We start from the raw sequence: 22,938 nt of genomic DNA on the forward strand, positions 1-22,938 counted from the left end.
TTGCTCAATTTTGTCCCTGTTCTCCATAATTTTTATCCTTTTTGATCGTGTGATAAGCTGCACTGTTTGTTGGCTGTATTTTAGGCGGGCGGAACAAAGCAAGTGTGCACATATGGCATAGCTATCGTACTGCTTCGAATGTCTCTGAAGCTCTCTCATCAGTTCTTATGATTCGTGGCTTACGAAACGTGCCTTCACTTTGTTGATCTTTTACCTCTATTTTTCCTTTCGCGTTTTCGATTACTTCGCCCCTGAGTTTCTGAGCGAGTGTCCGATGTGTGCCCCTTATAGCCTGATTACTTTCAAGTGTGGTAAGTTAGTGTGTGTGTGTATTTTTTCTTTACTTCTCTGATTCATTAAAGTGACGGTTTTAGCCGTACAGAAAATGCAGCCCCAACTGTAAAATTTGCATTGTCTAATCACCGTCCCCGGGTCCTGTCTTTTCGGTACCTCTGGTGTAGGCATTATTTTGTCGACCGGTCTCGACCATAACTAACTCGTTACGTTCCGCAGAAACCGATCTTTGCCCCTTTTTCCCTCCTGCCATATATCCTTCCTCTTTCCCGTTCTCGATCACACCAGGTTTCACTTGATTTCATCCCAGCTCCGGCCCAGCGTCGCCGTCGTCGGGCCATCGTCGGGTACGGCATTACACATCATGATCGTCGGTGGCTGGCGGCACGACGCTTAGCAGCATCCACTGCTGGCCGGCCCGCCCGGGCTGTTGCCACTGCCCAGCGACGGGCTCGTCGGGGAATGCTGCTGACCAATCTTGATTCCGTTGGCCTAATAGGAAAGGTAAAAAAGAGAAAATGTTTAAAAGTGGCCACAAGACAAAACCTTTTTTCCAACCAAACTCTCACCTCATTGTTTATATCGAAGACACCTTCCTGGATTTTTTCGTAGATTTCCTTGGCCGTGTTGATGAACGCCTCCTCGACATTTGCCGCCGTACGCGCGGATGTTTCCATAAACACCAAGCCGTGCTCACGGGCGAACGCTTCGCCTTCCTCTTTCTTTACCTCTCGACGCGAATCCAAATCACTGGAAGTGATGGATAGTAATTTAATCACCATAGCACAAATGAATTTAAAAAATCAATTCCTGTTATATGCATTTTTAATTAGATCTATTGTAGATAACATTTATGATCCTTCAATTCAATTTAATCGAAGGAACCATAGAACAGAAATATTACATTAAAAAAATATCATTCCCTTGAGTAACAAAGGAATGTTAAATTAGAATATAATTGGATAACACATACAAAACAAATCACCCACGTCATTTATAGTTTTCTGCTTTCATTAACGTTGAATCACTTCAGTTTTTGACAACGTTCTCAGTTTAAAGAACAGTTTAAAGAATTGTCTCATATCAAACAAGAAACGTAGATGATAGGAGATTTAAAATTGTATGAAAAGTTATATCTAAGAATTTGACAACTTCTATAAGAGAAATAACAAACGAAATTTTGACCGTAATACACCAGATTCCTAATATGTAGTTTTACCTTACTTCATAATTTAAAATGTGCCTTGAAAATATTGTTCTTCTCAGCCGATTAATAAAATTTTATTCGATCGTCAGTTAAACGTATCATACCGATGGTAGACGATTCTATTAGTCTGTTACCGCATTTCCCATAATGGACAATCTATACACATTACAAACCTCTTGTTGCCGATCAGCATGATCACCATGTTGGAGTTCGAGTGTTGCCGGGCGTCTTCCAGCCAGGTGGTAAGGTGGTTGAACGTTTCACGGCGAGTAATGTCGTAGACGAGCAGTGCACCGGCAGCGCCACGGTAGTACGAGCGTGTAATCGAACGGAACGCCTCCTGACCGGCCGTGTCCCAGATCTGTAGCTTGATCTGCTTGCCATCGATGGTGATCATGCGGGCCCCAAACTCGACACCGATCGTCAAGTCGTGCACGGGTTGGAATCGTTTGTCGGTGAACTGCAACAGTAGGCAGGATTTGCCCACACCTGGGAAAAGAGAGAAAAAGAGTTTTTTTAATTAAATTTCATCCGTATGCTGCAACATTAATTCCATTATACTACATTTTGAAAGACTTGTGAATGTTTGTAAATATAATTTACATTTTATATATATTTTTCTTATCGCGGGGGGTCCGCGACAACCGAGCGGTAGCGCCGGTTAGAAAATCGGCCAATGAGCGCCGGGGCTCACCATCTCGATGGCGTGGGTTCGAATCCCAACCGAGACCGGACCCGCTCCTGTACGAGAGGACTGACTATCCACGTACAACAGGGAAACAAGTCTCGTAAGCCCTTAACGGGCAGGCATGACCAAGAGGTCGTTACGCCAAGAAGAAGAAGAAGAAGAAGAAGAAGAAGATATTTTTCTTGATGATGGTAGCTACAATTGAAAATTGGCTACCTCTAATGATACATGCAAACTTATTGTTTAGACAATTGAATTAAAAATATTGATTATACATAGCGCAAAGAACGCACACTTTATCCCAGCACGTGCTGCGCAATCCAAGTTGAGACTAGGGAATCTACGGTTCTAGCCAATAGGTCATACAACTAGGTTGTGATTATACTATCTGTTGGTCACTACATACCAACACTTATCGCAGAGTCAACCATGGATTGAGTTCCACAATGAATATTTCTCTTCTGCGAATCATCTTTGGCCGCGTGCAGTGATTCAAAAAGCTATCAGTACCACCGTTTCGTAGGCATTTACATTGTGTAGTTGGTATGGATTTTCTACATATGTTTCCTTAAGAAGGCGCTAGCACAACTGAAGTAAGGAAAGTTAATGTTGTAAAACAAGTGGTTATTAATCTCTATCTTACATGATTTCAAATTAATTAGCAAGTAAAAAGAAAAGTCAATCTGTTATGTCATGGATGAATAAAGTCCACAAAGACCACTGAGTAACACGCGTCTTGAATGAATAACATAATGATTAATCTTACAATACGGCCTGGCCGTCCAAATATATATAAAAAAAAAAATAATGATTAATCTACATTTTCTCTTTTCCCTGTAGTATCCGAGCGAGAGTGTTAATAGTTCGTTTGAGGTTTGCTTTTATCTTTTATTTTTGTTACTTGTTGCCCTTGTTTAAAATAAAAAGACAAGACCATCCGGCTGGATGCATCATGCAATTGAGCGTGTAGACTGCGCCTCAGTACTGCATCGGAGTACCCCTTCACAGCTCCGAGTATGAATCATGCTTCCGGCAAACATAAACAAACGGGGTGTTAAACTATTGAGTACTTTCTTCTTTATGAGGCCGGATCGTAATTCCCGCTTTCGTTTTGTTGCATCGTCTTTTTCACTTTCTTTGTGAGCATAGCCTACTCGATTAGACGGGGACTTTGGTTGTAACTACCGCTTCCTGAATCGAGCAAAAAGTGTGCACCCCACGGTGGGCGGTGATCGCAATATCATTGCTAATATCGTACCCCCAGCCAAAGCAACCGGACAAGCAAGTGTATGGCTTCAGTATGCATCCGTAGTGTTGTTGGACTATTCGTTTGGCGTTTAGAAATAATAACCGTAATAAGTAACTAATAAGAAAATGGTAGGTCTCTTGACCAAGCTTGGTTTTGCTGGCCAGGGACACTTTCCATCCCAGTACGCTAGATGATGTGATGGTCGTCGTTCGTCCGCTACCGGAGCGGACAAAACAATGCAATTATTTTATGAAACCACTGTAGTGTAGGTCATCGCGAACAAAGAGAAACGGTTCGTAGTCCAAGATGGCAAGGTCCACGAAACGTATCGGTATCGACCCGGAGTTGTGGCCAGCGCGTGATGGGCTGCAATAGGGCATGCTTCAAAGTTTATCAACGGTTCGAAGGAAAATTCTCTAACTGATTAACCCGGGGTGGGAGGAAAAAGCCCTTCCATATGGTGGTTTCATACGTTCGAAAGGGAATCGCTTGCACAGGCCCAAGCATCATGAAACACAATTTCTTCCCCGTCCCTTCGTGTTCCTTTTTTCGCCTGGCAAAGGAACGGCGCGCGCCGGGATGGATGTGGGACGGTGTGAGTTTGATGACGAAAAATTATCGATTTTATTCTGCCGCCTGTCGGTGACGGCGGTTTGCGGTTTGTAGGCTTTTCTGTCCTCCCTCCTTGCTTAGAGATAATTTCATTTTCGTTTCCCGACAACTTTCGTGATTCATGCGGGTTACCTCTTCTTCTTTTTGCTTTGCGTCCTGCTTAAAGGATGATTTCTTTTTTGTCAAAACAGTTTTCACGGCGTCATGTTACTCCTCCTGGATGTTCTTGAATGTATTGGTCTACCCTTCTGAGTATGCCCTAGGAACACCTACGCAATGCAAATTAAATCACACCCAAAAAGCTAGAGGATGCGCTTTTCCCTTTCCATTGAAGGTACAGCTGCGATACCCAGCATAAAATGACCGTATGGTTTGAATGTTAGGAGGAATCCCTTCGTCAATGCTTGGGATTTTTCTCGACACCATTTCTAATCATCATAATTACCTGTGTCTCCTATGATGATATACTTGAACAGATACGCGTAAGACATTTTGCGTAGTTATTCAAGGGCTTATTATTGCACTTATTCCACCGAATACCCTGCTCGTTAAGAATCTAGACGTAGTATTATAGAATCGGCTATCACAAAACACCTGCTTTCTAGTGTTTTGCAAGAAGCACAGGAGATTCACGGGGGGCACACAATGGTGTTGTGACTAGTTTCACTGCGTACTGCTGCGTAGGAGCAGCAATAAAAACACGCACAGCACTCTCAAACACACCAAATTGACGGGAAAATACCGTGCGCAAACAGCGGTACGATTATCACGTTTGTTCTCGAACGTGGGCTTTGCACAATAGTCACTGCTGGTTGTACAGTTGTTTATTTCTTTGTTGAAGCGTAGAACAGAGAAAAAGGTGACCAATTCAGAAAAGTCTACGACAATATGTAGTTAGAGTGGAGCATTCCGCACCGCACTTACTCGTTCCTAGAGATACCCGTTCCTGGTCTATTTTCGAATGCTGTACTTAGTTCCTATAAGGGCCAAGCGCTAGGTTTTATTTTTTCAACGATAATTTAATTTTATAAAAAGAATAAATAAGTTCCAGGATTTATTAGGCTCACTAAGGCACATTAGAATTTTCAGTAGATTGGTTTGATGGAGCTGTTGTACCGAAAGTTCTCGTAATGTTGCATAAATTCAAAATTGATATTTTATTTTATTTTTAAATTTTTTACTATTTAGTTGTCAATCGATACAATATTATGTATATGTGTCTGGAAATTCGTACAACGAGTTAAAAAGTTTGTTATTTTCAAATTAGAAGAAATATCTACAACTGAGTTATTTTAGAGTTGGAACTGCATTAACTCGAACCTACCAAATTAAAAGGACCGAACACTTCACCAGGTTTTTGTTTTGATTCTCGAAGTCGTATCGACGGCTCATTATTCTTGTGATATTGTGGTTGCGTGTGCAGCTCGCAAAAGCGATATTTGCTTTGCTTTCTGTGCGGTGCGGCGTAATCTGTTTTGCGATAATGGTACCGTGATTAGCAGTTCGTTTCTCCAGCATTTCGGCGATATCGCTTAAGGTTTAGCGCAACGCGGCTAAGCGAATCCATCCGACAAGATGATACGATACCGGGTGATTGCGCTTGTTCTAATTTTGCTGCTAATATACTTCTTTCGATTCATTTTGGCGTCCGGCGGTGACCTAAGTCAGTTTTATCAAAATTGTCTGAAATTTTGCACGTTGGACAATTGCACCAAGTGTAAGTTGCTATTCTGTTGTAAATTGGCCACCAACAATGTTACATGTTTTATTGTTTTTTTTTGTTTGAAATTTCAGCTGGTATAGCATACAAACGTGAGTTGCAGTGGAAGCACGATCCGATCAATAAATTGCTGTTATGGACATGTTACGATGAGTGTGGCTACGACTGCATGTGGAAAACGACAAACGCATTCCACAACAGAAATTGGACTACACCGCAGTTCTACGGAAAAGTAATGATCGAGTTCCTATCCCCCGTTTGATTATCTACAATTTACCTGTTGGTCTGTGTTTTTCTTTAATCTCTAGTGGCCATTCATACGATTCCTTGGGATGCAGGAGCCGGCATCGGTGCTGTTTTCGATAGCAAACTTTTTCACGCACTACAAAATGCTGCAGCGCTTCAAGCGCGAGGTACGCCCCGACAGTCCAATGTACGGCACGTGGCGTACATTTTCTTACATCTGTCTCAATGCGTGGATCTGGTCGACCGTTTTTCACACGCGCGATTTCCCGGTGACCGAGCTGTTAGATTACACGTTCGCCTACTCGATGGTGCTCGCCTCGTTTCACTGCATGGTCCAGCGGATGATACATCGACGATCGATGTTCGTTCGGGCAATATTTAGCATCTTTTGCGTGCTGTTCTTCATCAATCACTTTTCGTATCTGAGTATTGGCCGCTTTGACTATTCGTACAACATGAAGGCAAACATTGTGACCGGTAAGAATGGCGGTTCCCTCGGTGCTTTCGGTGGCATTAAAGAGTACTTAAATCTTCTTCCTTTCTTAACACTGGCAGGCATGAGCGGCGCACTTGGATGGATTTTGTGGTGTTTGCTTCAGCGCAAGAAACGTCGTTACGTTTGGAAGTGCTTTTTGTTCATCGTCCTGGCGACGCTGTCGCTACTGTTGGAAATAAACGATTTCCCACCGATCCTGTGGACGTTTGATGCACATTCAATTTGGCATCTTGTGACGGCACCACTAACAATATTATTCTATAGGTGAGTTTGCCCAATCGATACCACTCTTCGTTTTGTAATCCACACTTAGAATACCCTTTTTAAAATCGTCTTTTCCAGTTTCATCATCGAAGACTGCAGAACGTTACGTAAAGAAATGGTTGACAGTAGGGATGAAGAAGTTCAGAAGCTGCTGTAAGAAATTTCCAATGTTGCCATAGGAGAACCGGAAAGCAGAATTAAAATACGTGTTGGGGTTGGCGAGAAACCCGAAGCTCCCGTAGACAATAATATTATTCCACAATTGTATCACACGAACGACAACTGACAGGAAGCAACGAACCCTTAATGATCGGTTACAGAGGTGCACACAGAGGGGCACGCAGCACGACACGGGTTATGCTCGAAAAATCGCTTTCGATCGAACGAAAACAGAAAACCTATTATAAGGTTTGTTTATATATCCATACTTAGCGGGAAGAATAACTAGTTTTTCAATATTAATTATTAATTTCCAAACATAATCAATATGCGTATTTTGCAATGGAAAAATGACATGGAAATATTAAGCAATGAAGCAGTGTTTAGTGGTTGTAAATTTTAAAAACTTCGCAGTAGAATGTTTCTCAAAGAATGAATAACATTTATCTTAATTTTTTTGACTACACAAATTTACATAAATTATGATCAAAATTTAAAATCATTAGCTAGGAACGATTGGAAAATTTGCCAAACTAATAATATTCGTAAGACTTTCGATGAACATAAGACGTAATCGTGCAAATTAACCTTCTATTTTACGTTTATTCGAAAAAGCGTAGTCGATCAAATGAGAATATTTCAACCTGCACCATACAGCACAGGCTGTTTTGCTGTTAGAATCGTTATAAAGCGCCAGCAAGTGTAGCATAGTAAGTTTTCAACATTCGGAACTCGAAATTATCCTGGAAGACCTCAGCGAGCGAGGAGGATATACTTATTAGCAATTAAGATTTGGATAGTTCAATAGGTTCCGTACTTCGGTTCCGGAAATCTAGTCAACTACAGTACGCCCGAGATCAGGTGGAATTGACGTATGTCCCTTTGTTGCCAGTGTACTGAGAAGGGGCCGTACACTTGGAGCAGGAGTTCCTGGTTTTCTACTCATCGGGCACTGCAATATATTTATACGATTATGTACTTGTTTGGAAGCAAACATACTACTACCATTTCGTAATGTAGAGAGAAGGTGCAAGACTCTAGACTAGGACCAATATACACATTTTAATCCATTCCAGTTCTACTGCGTTTTCTTTCACTTTGGTTGCCCGAAATTTCAGAACAGTTCTTTTGCGGAATATCAACTGCAATTCATTCTTATTTTTCGGTAATACCTATCCTTTTGTAACGCCAAAATGCATACAATATACAGTGTGCGTGACGAATTCTTGCAGTAAATTTATGTTCTCATATTATGTATATCACATCTCCAATCATCATAGCAATTAATAAGTTATTGTGTAAGGTATCCGAAAAAAAATCAATTCAACGATATCGATAGCAATCGGTTAGCCATCGTTAAATTTATCTGAATATTATGTAGAATCACGTACGGATTTGTTTAATTTTGTCGAATATGATTTATTTATCAATCGTTTGCTTTAAGGTATACGATTGTTAAATCAAAACAATTTGACGAAAAGATAAAAAACTGTTTGTTAGAATGTAGTACTAGTTGTTTCAAAACAAAATGTGGTAATAATTTCTTTTCGTGCATTTTGCACCTTTTTGTTTCTACTCTACTGTCTTATTAAAAATGGTTAACTTTGTGTTGAAACAGTGGAACGTTTGCTGCAAAAATCAGATCAGATGGAAAACAAAAATACTGAGGCGATTTGCTTTAAAACTAGTTACACATTGGTTTATTGTTTTTAGCGCTTGAATTGCGTATAATATGATAATAGACGTTAATTCTTCCTTTACAGAACAATTTGATACACAAAAAATATTAATAATAGTCTCACCTAAAACCGTAATGTAATGTTTGTAATAATGTGAAGAAAAAAAACCGCGGAGTGCTCAGATGCGCTTTTAAAGCCGCTCCGGTTTCTAAAGCTTGCCGTGACCGTGTATTGTACCGCATCCATCATCGTTTCCCTTAACCCGCACATCCGCGAGCCGCAGTTAGTTGGTATAATTTACTTATGTAGGAATTTTATGCCTTCCGATCTGATCAACTTGACGACGATGTGATTTTGGGATTGTTTTGATTTGTTTAATGTTAGTGTGGTTAGAATAAGCTGGCTCTCTGCTAGTAATTGGGCTTTCTGCTAAAGTTTGTCTGGCAATTAATTGCTTAATTCTCTTTTTTTTCTCTCTCTCTCTCTCTCTCTCATTCTCTCGCAATCTATCTCTCTAGCTACATTCTAAGTATTCGCTTTCGCGTTCACGTTTTGCAAGTGGTTACAAGTAGTAAAGATAAAGGTAAGGTGCAGGCTCAACATTTCCCCGTGTCCCTTTCTCGCCGGGCGAGGAAAATTCACATTCAGATCACAAATTCAAATTTGCCGTAGGTTTCCATTCCCTTTCTGTGGGATAGTTTGTTGTTTTTTTGTTGCGCGGCCCGAACCCACTGGGATACGAAGGGTAAAACTGGGAGGAACTGGCTCTTGGTGCCGCTTCACGGACTTCGGTAAGTGTTGCGCCGGGCGTAGCTGGAAAATCGTACGTAATCGTTGATCTGCGTCAGCTGGTTCCAGTACTGATTGCTCCACAGCGAGTAAACCCGGTGGTAGAGGGCCGTCGCGTGCCCATCGGTTACTGGGCGTTGCCGTAAGGGTGCGGCGTGTGTGTGGTGGTAGGTTGCCGATCCACCGGCCGTTGGCCTGATGCTTTCGAGACGTGTGAATGTGGTGGTCGGTGAGCGGATTGGTTCCGCTTCTTCCGGTGCCACCGTCGGCGGTAGTAGTATGGGTGGCTGCACGATGCTAACGGTTGGCGGCAGGGAAATGGGGACCGGTGCAACCGTTGTGCCCATTGTCGAGGTCGATGGTCCAAGGATTCCTGCTGCGCCCGCGAGTCCGATGCTGCTGCTTATGATGAGCGGTGGCGTGGGAACGCTAGGGACGAACAGGTGCGGTGAGGCCGCTACCGAGACCGAGTTCGAGTTGACGACGATCTGCTCGAGGCTTCCTCCGACCGCACCCGCCATGAGCACGTCGTTGCCACCACCATCCACCGTCTCTTTGGGCGTGGATTTCGCCGACGTTACCGAGACCCGATCGACGTCGTCGAAAAAAGACGAGTTGGAGCCGTCGCTGTCGTACGAGGAGTAGGAACTGGCGTCCTCCATCATGTCGTCGTGGTGATGCGCCCGATCTACGATGATTGGGTCCGCCGCGATCGCAATGATTGGCAGTTGCTGATCCAGCTGATCAAGCATTTCCGGTGGCTCCGGCGTGGAGCCAACGTTCGAGCCGACAGTGTTTGAGTTGACCTCCAGTGAATCCTGCTGCTGGAAACGGATGCGTCGCTTGGGGATGTTCGCCTGGATGACGTCCTCGACCTCCTCTTCCTCCTCGAAAATCGAGCCCCGGTTCGAGCCACACGTGTTAGAGTTCAACTCGATCTCCTCTCCTTCGCCATCGTCCTGGCCACCAGCACCAACGCCACCGCCGCTTCCGACGCCACTGCCCCCTCCGCGAAGCCCAATCTCCCCACCGCAGATAGACCGATTACCACCGTGCAGCCGAGATGGATCGAGTGAAATCCCGCACGGGACCACATCCGGCACGGTGCCCTTCCGTGAAAGCCCCCGATCGCTGATCGTGTCGTCGTGCACCTCCAGACTGCAGCCATCGATCGAGTGCAACTGCACCGCGTGTTCCTGTTGCTCGACACTGAGCTCTTTTTGTTCCATAATTTTCGCAAAAAGCGCATCATTGTTCGCCTCGAACGGCGGACAGTCGGCACCGCCGTTCGACTCACTGTCCGAGCTGCTCGAGCTGTGCTCGAGGTCGGAACAGTCGACCGAACCGACCTGCCGGAAGCGTGGATCCGGTATTTGATTCAACCGCGACATGGATGCGTTAAAATCCGACCCAACCTCCACCTTCTCCGTGACGTTCGTGCTTAGCGAGGAGCTGCTTTCCAGGTCGGACTCGGTCTCGACACGTGTAGCCCGTACGATTGCCGTCCCATTCGGAGTAGTCCCGATGGCACCTTCGCCAGGGAGCGGATCCGGAACGGGTGTCGAGAGGCCACCCCGATCGCCGCATATGCTGGACACCATCAGAAGCATGTCGTCGAAATCGGACGACTTTGGCTTCAGACTGGTGCCGGCGATCTTCCCCGATGGACCAGGTTTGGGTGCGGACGAATCATCATCGTCGTCCGTTTCCTCGCCGTCATCATCATCATCATCATCATTGTCGTTGTCGTGTTCGGGGCGCTTCTTCCGGTTGCCGTTTAACGAATCGAGCCGTATTTTGCCGCCCTTCGGCTCATCGCCGTTCGTTTGCTGAGCCCGGTCGAGGCTAAGCTTTTCCATTGACACCGAAAGCCCATCCATGGACGTTCCATTTCCGTTCACCTCCACTCTTTCATTTGCTAGGCAACCGTTGGGATTTTCTTCCATTCCGACCTCGACTACCGTTTCCTCGTCCGAGGTAGACTTCTCAAGGCTATCATCAAGCTTCACACCCTCACCACCACCACTCGGGTCACCATTCGACTGCTTCTGCTCGCCCCCGGCCTGTGCCGTATCGTCGAGCATTTTCATCGCCTTCAGGAACAACTGATCGGCATCCTTGTCGCGTATCTCTTGCTCCATTCGCGACGCGAATAGCTTCTCGAACCGGTCACCGTACTTGTCAAACTGCCAGATATCCTCCAACGAACCGCGAGGAAACTTAAGCACAAACATCTCGTTTCCACCGATGTCGTGCAGTATGCGACGGAACCGTTCCATGTCCTTCACTCCCGACACGAGCGTTATGGCGATCCCACGCGTACCAAATCGGCCAGCGCGCCCGATCCGATGCAAGTAGGTGGCATTATCCCTCGGCACGTCCGCGTTGATCACCAGATTGACGTTCTCTACATCGATCCCCCTGGCGATCAGGTTGGTGGCGATGAGGACGCGCGACCGGAACGAGCGGAAATCGTCGATCGCTTTCAACCGTAACCGCTGCTCCATACCACCGTTGATCAGTTCCGTCGGCCAGCCGGCCTTCTTCAGGTAGGTGCAGTACGTTTCCGCCTTGGCGGTCGTGTTCGCAAACACCACACACTGTGTGAAGGTGATCTGACGAAAGATTTCGTTCAGTACGCCCACCTTCGCCAGCAGATCCTTGATGTTGTCCGGTTCGTCCGGTAGTTCGCGCACGAATTGCTTGATTCCAAACAGAAGCGGAACCTCTCGTTTTGGCGTGACACCAATGAACTTTTCATTCAAGTACCGAAGCAACTCCCGGTCACGGTCGTTGTAAAAAGTTGCACTACACACGATCGTCTGGCGCTTGTCGGGCAGGGCGGCAACGATTTTGTTGATGTCCCCACGCATACTCGCGTCCAGCAGGGTGTCCGCTTCGTCCATGACCAGCGTCCGGATGTACGAGGTGTTGAGCACGTTGCTCTTGATGAGATGCAGGATGCGCCCGGGCGTCCCGACGACGGCCGAGCAATTCTGTAGATTCTTCCGATCGACGCTGATCTCCATCCCGCCGATGAACGAGCGTGCCTTAAAGTTGGCCACCTCCGCCCCGATCCGATTGAGCACGGACTCGACCTGCACGGCGATTTCGCGTGTTGGCACAATCGTGAGAGACTGCGGGAAGCCCACCTCCGGATCGTGTGACTCGACGATCGTGATGGCAAAGACGAGTGTTTTTCCGGTGCCGGCTTTAGCTTGTACGAGTAGATCTAAAACGAACCAGAATCGAAGGAATAAGTGGAGAGAAACGAAGAAAGGGATTAAATCTTCCGAAACCAATGTCAAACCCACTGAATAGCCGACTTACCGAAATCGCATCGTGCCAGCGGAATGGCACGGGCCTGTATCGGTGAGGGATGGATAAAGTTGTTCCGCGCCAGCGCCTGCTTCACTGGGTCGGAAAGAGGCATTTGCTCGAAAAGTAGGCTGCTGTGCAAAGCGACGTCAGCGGTGCGCACTTTTTCATCACTCAAGTTGTGCGCCGCCATCATGCGACGATTTATTTGTCTGTTATCCTTTTTGGAAATCTGTTATTGTTCTTGTTGAGGCGCTGTGGCCAATACTGTTCTTTCGCAGGTGTACTCCGGAAAGTATCCGGAGACGGTTTCTTTCCTTTCCTTCGGCAGGCTTTTGTTTACTATTTTGGTGCAGCTTCGTCTCGATGAGCACCGTGCGGAGTGATCCCACAATGCCTGCAGAAAGTAAAGCGCAATAGGTGTTTCTTTGTTTGCACGTTTTACTTTCGATCGTATGTAATACGTTTCTTACGTTCCCGTTGTGTGGGAAGGACGACAAAGTCTCCTTTTCGTGATTTTTACTGCTTCCGCTCCCGAAAAACTGTATGTGCACTTTCTATATCAACAATACTAGTGTTGCTAGGTCGGAGCTGGATCGTATGTATCTATCCGACCCCTGCAGGGAGTCTGATCCCAATGTGAGAGTGATTAGCTCCATAGGGAAATGCGTTTTTAAAATGCATTACATCCGGAAGTGCATGGGGTTTGATTTTCACTGAAGCATGAATTAACTGGAAATTTCATCCGAGAGTGAAAGTGCTTGTATTCAAGCTGAAATCAATTTACAGGAATATCTGAGGGCGAAAAAGATTTGACAGTCTTCGGGATCCGGGTCTTCAATTCCCACCACTAGATGATTCAATTGACTGAATGCACTCGCACTGCTGATTCGGGGTCTAAAGTTTTGAACTTTTAGAACGACAGGGTTTTCATCGCCAGTCCTATTTTGAAATAACACAAAAAATAGAAAACCTGTGTTCCTGATTTGATGAAACTATGTTTTTACGAGGTGCCCTTGGCCGAAAGCATAAAAAAATCGGTTAGTGCTATATTTTATGTTTTCTAGTTTGTTTGACGTATCTTGAAAAGAAAAAAATAGATCACCGTTCCATTAATCCAATTAGCTGTCATTTGGTGGGTGCAAAATGGATCACTCCACACTACAGAGACCGAAAATAATGGGTCGATAGACTGGCAAATTGTTTTCCTTCCGAAGAATGCTGAATTAACTCGTTTGAAACATTCTTCGCACTGCCTTTCAGTAAAAGGGCAGCATTTCGGAAAAGATAAAAGGAAGATTAGCGACATAAAACGGTGGTTCCAGTGGTGTAGTGTTCTTCGCAAAAGCGCTGCGTGTTGTGCGTTGCGGGCAGTCTTAATTAATCGTTGATTCGTTCGTTGGTATCCTCCCACACACCACGACCGGACCAAACCCGATCCGTAGCTACCGTGTTGCAGCGCAAGAAGGTGTCGACGGCGGGAATGACCGTGCCGGTGGCGGACAGCAAACCGACACCAGCGTCTTATATGACCATGGTTGAACAAGTGGTGTCTTGCTGTCCAGCGAAGGGAACTGCGAAGTAAAACAAGGCAAAAAATATCCTTCAAACGATGCAGCGGTAGAAGCAGGGTGTGTGTGTCGGCGAAAGGGTTTGCAAAATTGCACCTACTCTGCTTACTTGCATCCTGGAGTATTTGGAATTTGTGGAGGCTGTTCGGAAGTGCAACCGTGATCCAACATTCATCCGAGATCGATGACTGCGTTAAAACACGGCGTTAGCGCATCCGCAGATCAAAAGGTAATACTGGTTTCGTGCCGGGAGGCAGACGATGGATCCGTTTTGGCCCCGCTCATAGTCACCCCCTCACCCATTCTGCGCTCCTTTCGTTTCGTTTGCCGTGAAAGAATACTTTCGCAAGTGTGTTTGCCAACCCGTGAGCATGGGTGAAATTTTGCAAATACCGTGACCCAAAAATAAACCGGCGAACATCGTCTTACCCTAATACTCCCCACCCATGCCTCCAACTCGCAGGCAGAACCCCCAAAGAAGCGAGCAATCAACATTACTCTCCGCGATATGCCGGGGTTACCTGCTCCGGCATCTACGCTACCGGGTATCGATCAATTCCAGTCTATGATTTATGGTTATTGACCGTACCGTGCGAAAATCACTACCGCGAAGGCAGGTTCTTTTTTAGTCCCTTTGCGCAATGATTCGCGGACGGAACAAGGTGGCTCAAGGGGGGACGTAAGTTATTGATGGTCCAGATTGGAATAAACATGATAAACGGCAACCGAATCGAAATGGTTGACGCATTACTGGCAGAACACGGTGGAGGACAACGTTTCTTGAGTCTAACTTGGATCGGCCTATAAAAAGTTGCGTACGGTTGTCTTGTGCCAGCTGTTGTTTGCCAATCTAATTATAATTCAAATAGGTATGATATTTTTTACTTGTTGGTTTAAGTTAAATAGCATTTAGAAGATACAACGGACTCAAGGTTAAAATTGTGGGCTTTCGTTTCACTTATTAATTTCGCCCTTTTTGAATATTTATTCCTCCCAAGATTTGGTTCAAAAGGAATAACTAAGTTCTATTCGAAAATGCTCCTCGTTCAAATTGAAATGAAATTTTATTCATACCAAATTTTCCAACAACTTTCACGGTTCCTTCAATAGGCCCTTCGGTATGATTGATTGGATATGGAGTTTTTTTAAATGATATTCCATGGCATAGCATATTCCAAGTCATGTTAACCTTCGTGATAAGATCATAATCTAGATCTGGACATGTCACAACAATGTTAGAATTATATACGTCTACGCAGTAAATAAGGATGTCGGATGTAGCAAACAATTTACATGGCCATCAAAACAATCAGCATTCGCACCGCTTTCCGTAGAGGCCACACCATCCCAACGTTTTACATGGGCCACATCTTTCAATAATACTATAATAAAAAAAAATTAATAATAATAAAAAAAATAATAATAATAGGTACATTTAGTTAAAGTTACTAAAAACTTGTAAAACCTGTTTCCTATTTTATACAAAGTAGTTACCATTCAAGTGGTTCAGATGGAACACCTCCTATGGAAAGTGTACATTACATGTTTCTATAGCACATGCAATATTGCTTTAAGGTTGACGCATATTATTATCATATGTGACTGCATTGAAATACAGTAGAAAGTTGATTATCTGGGGTTTTCGGGACCAGGTGGCCTACGGATAATCGAATTTTCATGCAAATAATCGTCACATATACGGTTAAGGTGCAAAATTTGGGTTGAGTAGGACATTTTACAGACAAAAATATGTGTGTTACCAACATTAATTAGTTGATAATTAAATAATTGGTTTCTAAGATTGTTGGAATTTGATAACAAACTCATTCGCAACTCAAAGCTGCTCTAAAAGCATTTTTTACCAATCTTGAATGCATTCAAAATTCAATACAGTTATAAAACTGTCAGTTTTGGATTCACGGATAATCCGTCCGGTGGATCGACTGTATGTTGAAATTAGGTTCTCCAGACAATTGTGAGCCTTTTGTTGTTTTTCCACTAATTTCGCAAATTTGTGTAGTAAGTTACGTTCTAAAATGTTTGCCTCTCGTTTACAGACAAGATTTTTCCTCGTAATTATGCGGCTGAATCTGAAGTTCTTACTGATAATTCTGTGCGTGACGGTCGCCCTGATAACCTTCGCACTATGGGCAAACTGTGGTGTTGGTCAAGGACTCGTCCCAAAGTGGCCCCAGCACCATGGAGACGGCGGTAAGAGATCAGGCTGATGTTTTAGGTTTATTGTGTGGATTTTCTTTCTAAAAATATGTCTCTTTTGGTGCGACTAACTACCTTCAGATAATCCCTTCGAGCAGACCGAAGAAATCGACTGCATCATCAACCAGGAGTACTCGATCGGTTGCCGAAAGGAGGGTGAGGAGGTGTACCTGCCCTTTTCCTTTCTGCAGAAGTACTTCGACGTGTATGGTTCGCTGAACGTGGTTGACGGTAGCCGGCGGTTCGACTGGACGCACAGCTATGGGAAGGTAAACTACCCGAAGGGTGCGTACGATCCGCGCGGCATCTTCATGTACTTCGAAAACTACAACGTGGAGATGCGCGATCGTGTCAAGTGTATCAGCGCGATCGATGGCGTCCCGATCTCGACGCAGTGGGAAAGCCAGGGTTACTTCTACGCCACGCAGATCGCGCAGTTTGGTCTGTCGCATTATAGCAAGAATCTGACCGAGCCGGAACCGCGCAGAAAAACGGTAGAGGACGGAGACCGAGAGCTAGCGGACTGGATTGTTCCGAAAGGAAGCACTCTCAATCGGACGCTTGACCGCGCGCGGCCATCGGCGGGCGGTGTGGTAAGCTTTTCCACCGGGAAATCCTTCGACACGGCCATCCTGCTCCCGATGGACCATGTGCTCGATTTGGTGCTGAGTGTGGATGTGCTGCTGCGGCCGAACTCGACACTGTGCGTCACACTGCAGAACCGGGAGACGCAGAAACTGTACCGGGTGTATTACATTCTGGTGGATTTCCTGATTGGTGTGCAGGATGAGAACATCTACTACGGTATTGGGTTGAACAGCACGGGCGTGTGGAAGCATCTGACGCGGGATCTGTTCGTCGACCTGCAGAAAGGTCTTCCGCAGTACGCCAGCACGGATAAACGGCGCAAGATGCGGCGTACCGAACTGAAGGTGATCGAAATATCACTTCTCGGAAATGGAAGCATCGACAATCTGACACTCTCGACGAGCGAACACATCGCCCACTTCTACGACGCGGCCGAGTGGCTCATCCGACATCAGGATCCGAGCACCGGCGGGTGGCCCATCCCGGTGCGGCGCAAACTTGGGTCCGGATTTGGCGAGCTGGCGCGCGGCTGGTACTCGGCGATGGCACAAGGGCACGCAATATCGCTGCTGGCCCGTGCTTACTATCATTCTAAGGGTGACAAGCGATATCTGCGTGCGGCCCTTGATGGCTTGAAGCTGTTCCGCATCCCGTCCTATCAGGGCGGAGTGCTAGCGACGTTTCTTGGGAAGTACGCGTGGTACGAGGAATATCCGACGACACCGCATTCGTTCGTGTTGAACGGCTTCATTTACTCGCTGTTGGGCCTGTACGACCTCAACTCGACTGCGCCGGCCAACCAATCGAACGAAGCGGCCGTACTGTTCGAACAGGGAATGACGAGTCTCAAGAAGATGTTGCTGTTGTACGATACTGGTTCAGGGACGAGCTACGATCTGCGGCATTTCACTCTCGGTAAGCTAAAACAATCATTAAAATGTAGTATTACTTTCGTTCTCTTATTACAAAACAAAAAATATTGCTTTTATCGAAACGATGAATTGAATTGCAGCAAGGCAAGGATGGTACATCTAAATGTTTTCGTTCGCCGTATTTTATTGTTTGCATTTCACGTTACTGGGTCGGTGTGTTGTTTTTTAGGTCTTATAAAAGTTTAGGTATTATTAATAGATTGATTAAAAAAAATGCGGCCGACAACTTAAAGCTTGAATATTTTTGTTTTTAAATTTTATTAATTTGAGCTATCTTTTTATATATGAATTCATTTTCCAACAAATTGCTATTCGATTCAACGCTACTTATAAGAATAATGATTCGTGAATCATACTGTCCGTGTATGAAACATATGTCTTTTATCCGAAGCCAGAATGCTCTGTTTTAATGCATATATGTTAAATTGTTTATTTGCTATTTTTAGGAATTGCCCCGAACCTGGCCCGGTGGGACTATCACGCGACACACGTCAATCAACTGCTCCTGCTTGCAACAATCGACTCGGATCCGTTGATTTCACAAACAGCGGAACGTTGGAAAAACTATATGGTTGGCAAACGTGCGCCTCACAATTGAACGATGCTTACCACGCCGTTGGAATCGTTTTCGCTCAGAAGATAACTAGAACACGGGGGCTTGAGGCAGTTACCAGCAAGCAAGAATTTCCGTTTGGTCCATTTCCAACCGGTTGCTCCTTAACCTGTAATCTTCTCCACTTCCATTTTGAATGCCTTACTCAAAAACAGAAAAAAAAACAAATTTACTGAAAGTAAGTTAGGTCACAAGAAAACTTTAACTCACGCTCAGCTGGCCCACGGGTCTGACGGGTCGGTTAGAAAATGCTGCCCACTTTCTACAACTACTCTCATCAATCTGCGCCCCGGGAGACGAACGCAAAATATCATCTTTCTGCAGACTTTGGCCACTACCTTGTGCGTGATATAATCGGTACCTTTAGTGTGTAGAACAGAAACGCAAGTTGTTTCCCTTTTGCTGGCAAGAACAACCTGTAGGGCCAATACGGAAGAGCGAGAGAGAAAGTGTAGGTGATCACTCAAGGATCACTGGTGCACACACAAGTACCCGGTGAAGATCCCGGGTTTTGTACATTCATCAGCAAGTTTGTTAGATGCTTTCACCACCCTTTTTGTATGATATACCATGTGCCACGCACAACTCCTACCATTCGGCTGGGAGCCACGCACCCACGAAACAATAATCAAGTATAATAGTACCACAGGGATGTATGGGGGGCTGTGTAAGTGTGTGGATGTGGTGGGTGGTAACAATGAAAAGGGGGATGAAAGGAGAAACAGGTTGTATAGAAAAAAACAAACGAAAATCAATCCAAATATCAGTGTAGCGTAATCTTTAGTGGCAAACATTATAGAGAAGAATTTAGTCCAAGTTCGCTGTGTTTGCATACAACAATCCTTGCCATTGTGTCGTTGCTTGCCTACTTACTCGCTTGAAGTTATTGGTTTACGACGAATACGAGATTATATTTTAATTACAAATTGTTTACTCCTTTGTATAAAGTTAATGGATAAGTTTTCTTTACATTATTATAACATCACCTAGCTCCGTGAATGGTATCGATCTTTTGTTCTGTTGTAATTGAATTTAACGTAGTATGTGTCAAGTGTTCAATTCATTACGACTTGTACTTTTGCGAAGCACTGTCAAAAAACAATGCAAAAAACGAAATATTTAGAGAGCTTATATTGGATACAATATTGAATACTACTTTGGAGCACATAAAAGAACACAAAACACAAACTTACTGACTCCAGAGATATGGAAGACGGCACAAACTAAGATAATAAGCGGGACCCCGGAAATAGGGGTTGCTAGGGTAGCTCTTTTTTATTCAACATTCGCTTCGGAAATGTGTATTTAGTTTTTGTTTTCCATAAATTAGCTATTTTCCCATCACTATGGTATGATATGAACGGGAAAGCAAGCTCTAGGTTAAGTTCTTTCCAAATGTACCTAACAGTTGTTTGCCTTAGGTTTAGTTATGCCTTTCTCAGCGGCGATTTGGTTTGTAAATGGATTTAAGAAAATCCCGTTCTTTGTAAAGGCACAACGGTTGTACATTTTGAATTAGGTTGTTATCCAAAACTGTTTTTATTTATTGGTATAAAATACGCTTCAATTAAGCTTGCTGCATAATTGGATATATGAAGAATTTCAGTGTGAGATTTGTGTTTTATGACGGTATTCCGACGGGTTTGAAAGCTACTGAAAAGCAAAGCGTCCAAAACCGATCGTTGCATTTTTGTAGCCGTTTCACTATCCTGTTACTAGAGTTCCTCCAAATAGTGTGTAGCCATACCTTGTAGTACGATTTATTACTAAACAATGATATATGCAGGAAATGTACACACCACAGCTGAACACTTTTTTCCATATCCTAAATATCATACGAGTCATAGTAAAATGCGCTGACACCTTACAATGGGTAGTTTTATACTAGTTACATACAAAATCTATAAGACTGCATCCTTCTGACCAGAGGGTGGTAAAGTGTGTTTATTTATGATTTTCGTTTTGATTGACGTTAAACACACGTTTGGACATTTCTAGAAGTAACCAAATTATGATTCTCCAATACGTAAACATGTTGTGTATAGTTTTGTCATCGGTGTTTGAACGTTGTTTGAGTTTAGAACGGGATTTAAGGTTCAAAAATATGTTTATACACAAACCATTCCTAGTAATATCATCATCAATACTTCCAGTCCCAGTCCCGGAACGCACGGAGAAAATGCGGACATGCATGACAGCGATAGCTAGCGATAGGACTGCAGACGACACGGAAGTCGAATTAGCTGAGAAATTAGAGGGATTCATGGACCGGCGATAAGTCTCTCCACGGTGAAAAACGAGTAGGCAAGTGTTCGACCGGTATGGTTTACCGTCGTCGGTTATGATAGAAGTAATTAATAATCTACCTATATATCTTCGCACCTGAGTAGCAGAAGCAAGAAGGCTGTTCGTATGTTTTGTAAAATGTGGTAAATGAAACAGTAACAAAAACACTCTCGACAATAACATGAGCATAAGTAAACTGTGGCATCGATGTTTAAACGGAAAACCAGGAATGATGTGAAGCATGGCGTAAACATCACAATACTAGTAGGCTTTGGAGGTGTTTCAAATGGTCGTAGGTCATATTTAAGTTTGTTAGTGTTGCTTTTTACGTGGTAAAACCGACGGTACGTTAAATTTGTTGTTGTAGGATTTTCCGATACTTGATTTTTTGTAATTGAAGCCTCTACACCTCTTGCGTTGTATATTTAAGTTATGAAGCGTAGTTGCAAAATTTTATTTAAAATCGATCGATTGCAATAATTTGATCGCTTGCCCAGTCAATTTAAAAAATAATCATAACACTGGTTTAGAACGAAAAAGCAGCTTATGAAAAGTCGTTCGTTGTTTTGGCACAAACTATAACATAAAATGACCAACACTAAAATGTAGCAGAACTTATTGAATCTTGCAACCACGCTCTACCAGTCACCATCACAAAACATTTGTCACGTTGAATTACGTATCGTATGAACATTATCGGTAGCTAGCTGAACATTAGAGTGATCGTTCTTGTAGGATATTACACGTCTGCATGGTACGATACGAGAGCGACGGAAAGAAGACATTTTTCTCGATCACATAAAGTATCTGCAGACTCTCTGAATACCAGTCACAATTTCAAAGTGTACAAATTTGTAGTTAATTAATAATGAAAGCAAAAGACTAGTGCAAAAGAAAACGTATCTTAGGCGTCAGGATCGCAATGAAAAAGCACCATTATGAAAAAAATGCTAAACGAAGCATTATCGTATTGCACGTTGAACAAAAGAGTCGAACGAGGTATTTGCTTACTCTGGGTTTCAACGGGGGTTCTACGCAATGCAACATAAGACGCGGAATGCATAGGAAATGTAATACCAAATTGACGTCATATCAAACCAGAACATTTTGTTGCAATAGTACTTATGGAATTCAAAGTTATAAACTCTCTAAACTTACCGCAACTGTCGAAAAAGAATATGAAATGAATTTTATTTATGATATTGTATCAACTATCGTAATTTCTTTTCGTTAACATAGCTAAACTCAAAGCCTGCAAAGCGTACCCTACATACAAACACGCAGTTGCCGTGGGATGGTGAACAAAATCACGGAAAATCTACGATCTATCTGATTCTTTCTGATTTTTATTTGTCATCCAGCAATGTCAATAATGAATACCATATCATAGGTGAACACGAATAATCTTAGTAGATAAAAACAGAATAAAAGAATCACACCTACAATATATGAAAACAAAGCTATTGAAACAAACGAGCAAAGCAAATATGCTGATGATCAGTTTTGAAGATTAGGTAAAATCCCAAATGAAGCCCCCCCAGCCGAAATCGCTGTTGTGGCTACACCATTTGTGAGCGGATGGACCTTAAAGGTATGCAATTGGTGAAACACATGCCGTTGTGTGAACCGTTTGAATTGAATTCTCGTTAAATTAAAGATGATGATTATACTGGAAAGGATGTACAACATAAACTCCCTCATGCATTACTTACAGGAGTGTATCAAAATTCGGCTACGCCATCAACCTAGGGGTGCGGTATGAGGGGGGCCCACGGGCCCCCCTTATTTCACAAATTTATAACAAACTCCCTTTTTCGGTAGACCTAGCGCAGTCCGCTCGCTGCGCTCGCTGCGGGCGCGCCGCCGTTTCAAACTCATTTCTTCAGTCCAACTCATTGGTTTATGATCTCCATCTTGCTCAGTTTAACCGATTAGTTCAAGTCATTACAGCTTCTAACGGAAATTCAACTATTCAAATATTCAAACTGAATTGATGTGCCACCTATTGCA

At 43.9% G+C, this 22,938-nt stretch overlaps 4 protein-coding genes across 4 annotated transcripts; 2 read left to right on the forward strand and 2 right to left on the reverse strand.

Annotated features, from left to right (window-relative positions):
• Positions 1 to 307: 307 nt before the first annotated feature.
• On the reverse strand, positions 308 to 4,921 carry LOC131267647 (ras-related protein Rab-2A). Its single transcript, XM_058270572.1, has 4 exons — positions 4,496 to 4,921; positions 1,675 to 1,990; positions 864 to 1,044; positions 308 to 786 (listed from the first exon to the last, which is right to left on the reverse strand). The coding sequence occupies exons 1-4, from the start codon at positions 4,539 to 4,541 to the stop codon at positions 688 to 690; spliced, it is 642 nt and encodes a 213-aa protein (XP_058126555.1). The 5' UTR covers positions 4,542 to 4,921; the 3' UTR covers positions 308 to 687.
• Positions 4,922 to 5,465: 544 nt separating this feature from the next.
• Positions 5,466 to 8,032, forward strand: LOC131263221 (post-GPI attachment to proteins factor 3). Its single transcript, XM_058265388.1, has 5 exons — positions 5,466 to 5,767; positions 5,845 to 6,002; positions 6,079 to 6,493; positions 6,572 to 6,776; positions 6,855 to 8,032. Exons 1-5 carry the CDS (start codon positions 5,626 to 5,628, stop codon positions 6,931 to 6,933), a joined length of 999 nt encoding a protein of 332 aa, XP_058121371.1. The 5' UTR covers positions 5,466 to 5,625; the 3' UTR covers positions 6,934 to 8,032.
• A 996-nt stretch (positions 8,033 to 9,028) lies between these two features.
• Positions 9,029 to 13,249, reverse strand: LOC131267585 (uncharacterized). Its single transcript, XM_058270494.1, has 3 exons — positions 13,195 to 13,249; positions 12,734 to 13,118; positions 9,029 to 12,635 (listed from the first exon to the last, which is right to left on the reverse strand). Exons 2-3 carry the CDS (start codon positions 12,915 to 12,917, stop codon positions 9,394 to 9,396), a joined length of 3,426 nt encoding a protein of 1,141 aa, XP_058126477.1. The 5' UTR covers positions 12,918 to 13,118; positions 13,195 to 13,249; the 3' UTR covers positions 9,029 to 9,393.
• A 706-nt stretch (positions 13,250 to 13,955) lies between these two features.
• Positions 13,956 to 20,032, forward strand: LOC131261920 (D-glucuronyl C5-epimerase B). The gene is made up of 4 exons (XM_058263781.1): positions 13,956 to 14,521; positions 16,350 to 16,503; positions 16,591 to 18,012; positions 18,476 to 20,032. Exons 1-4 carry the CDS (start codon positions 14,477 to 14,479, stop codon positions 18,625 to 18,627), a joined length of 1,773 nt encoding a protein of 590 aa, XP_058119764.1. The 5' UTR covers positions 13,956 to 14,476; the 3' UTR covers positions 18,628 to 20,032.
• The last annotated feature ends 2,906 nt before the right edge of the window (positions 20,033 to 22,938 follow it).

This window comes from Anopheles coustani, chromosome 2 (assembly GCF_943734705.1).
Source record: "Anopheles coustani chromosome 2, idAnoCousDA_361_x.2, whole genome shotgun sequence".
NCBI classification, from domain to species: domain Eukaryota; kingdom Metazoa; phylum Arthropoda; class Insecta; order Diptera; family Culicidae; genus Anopheles; species Anopheles coustani.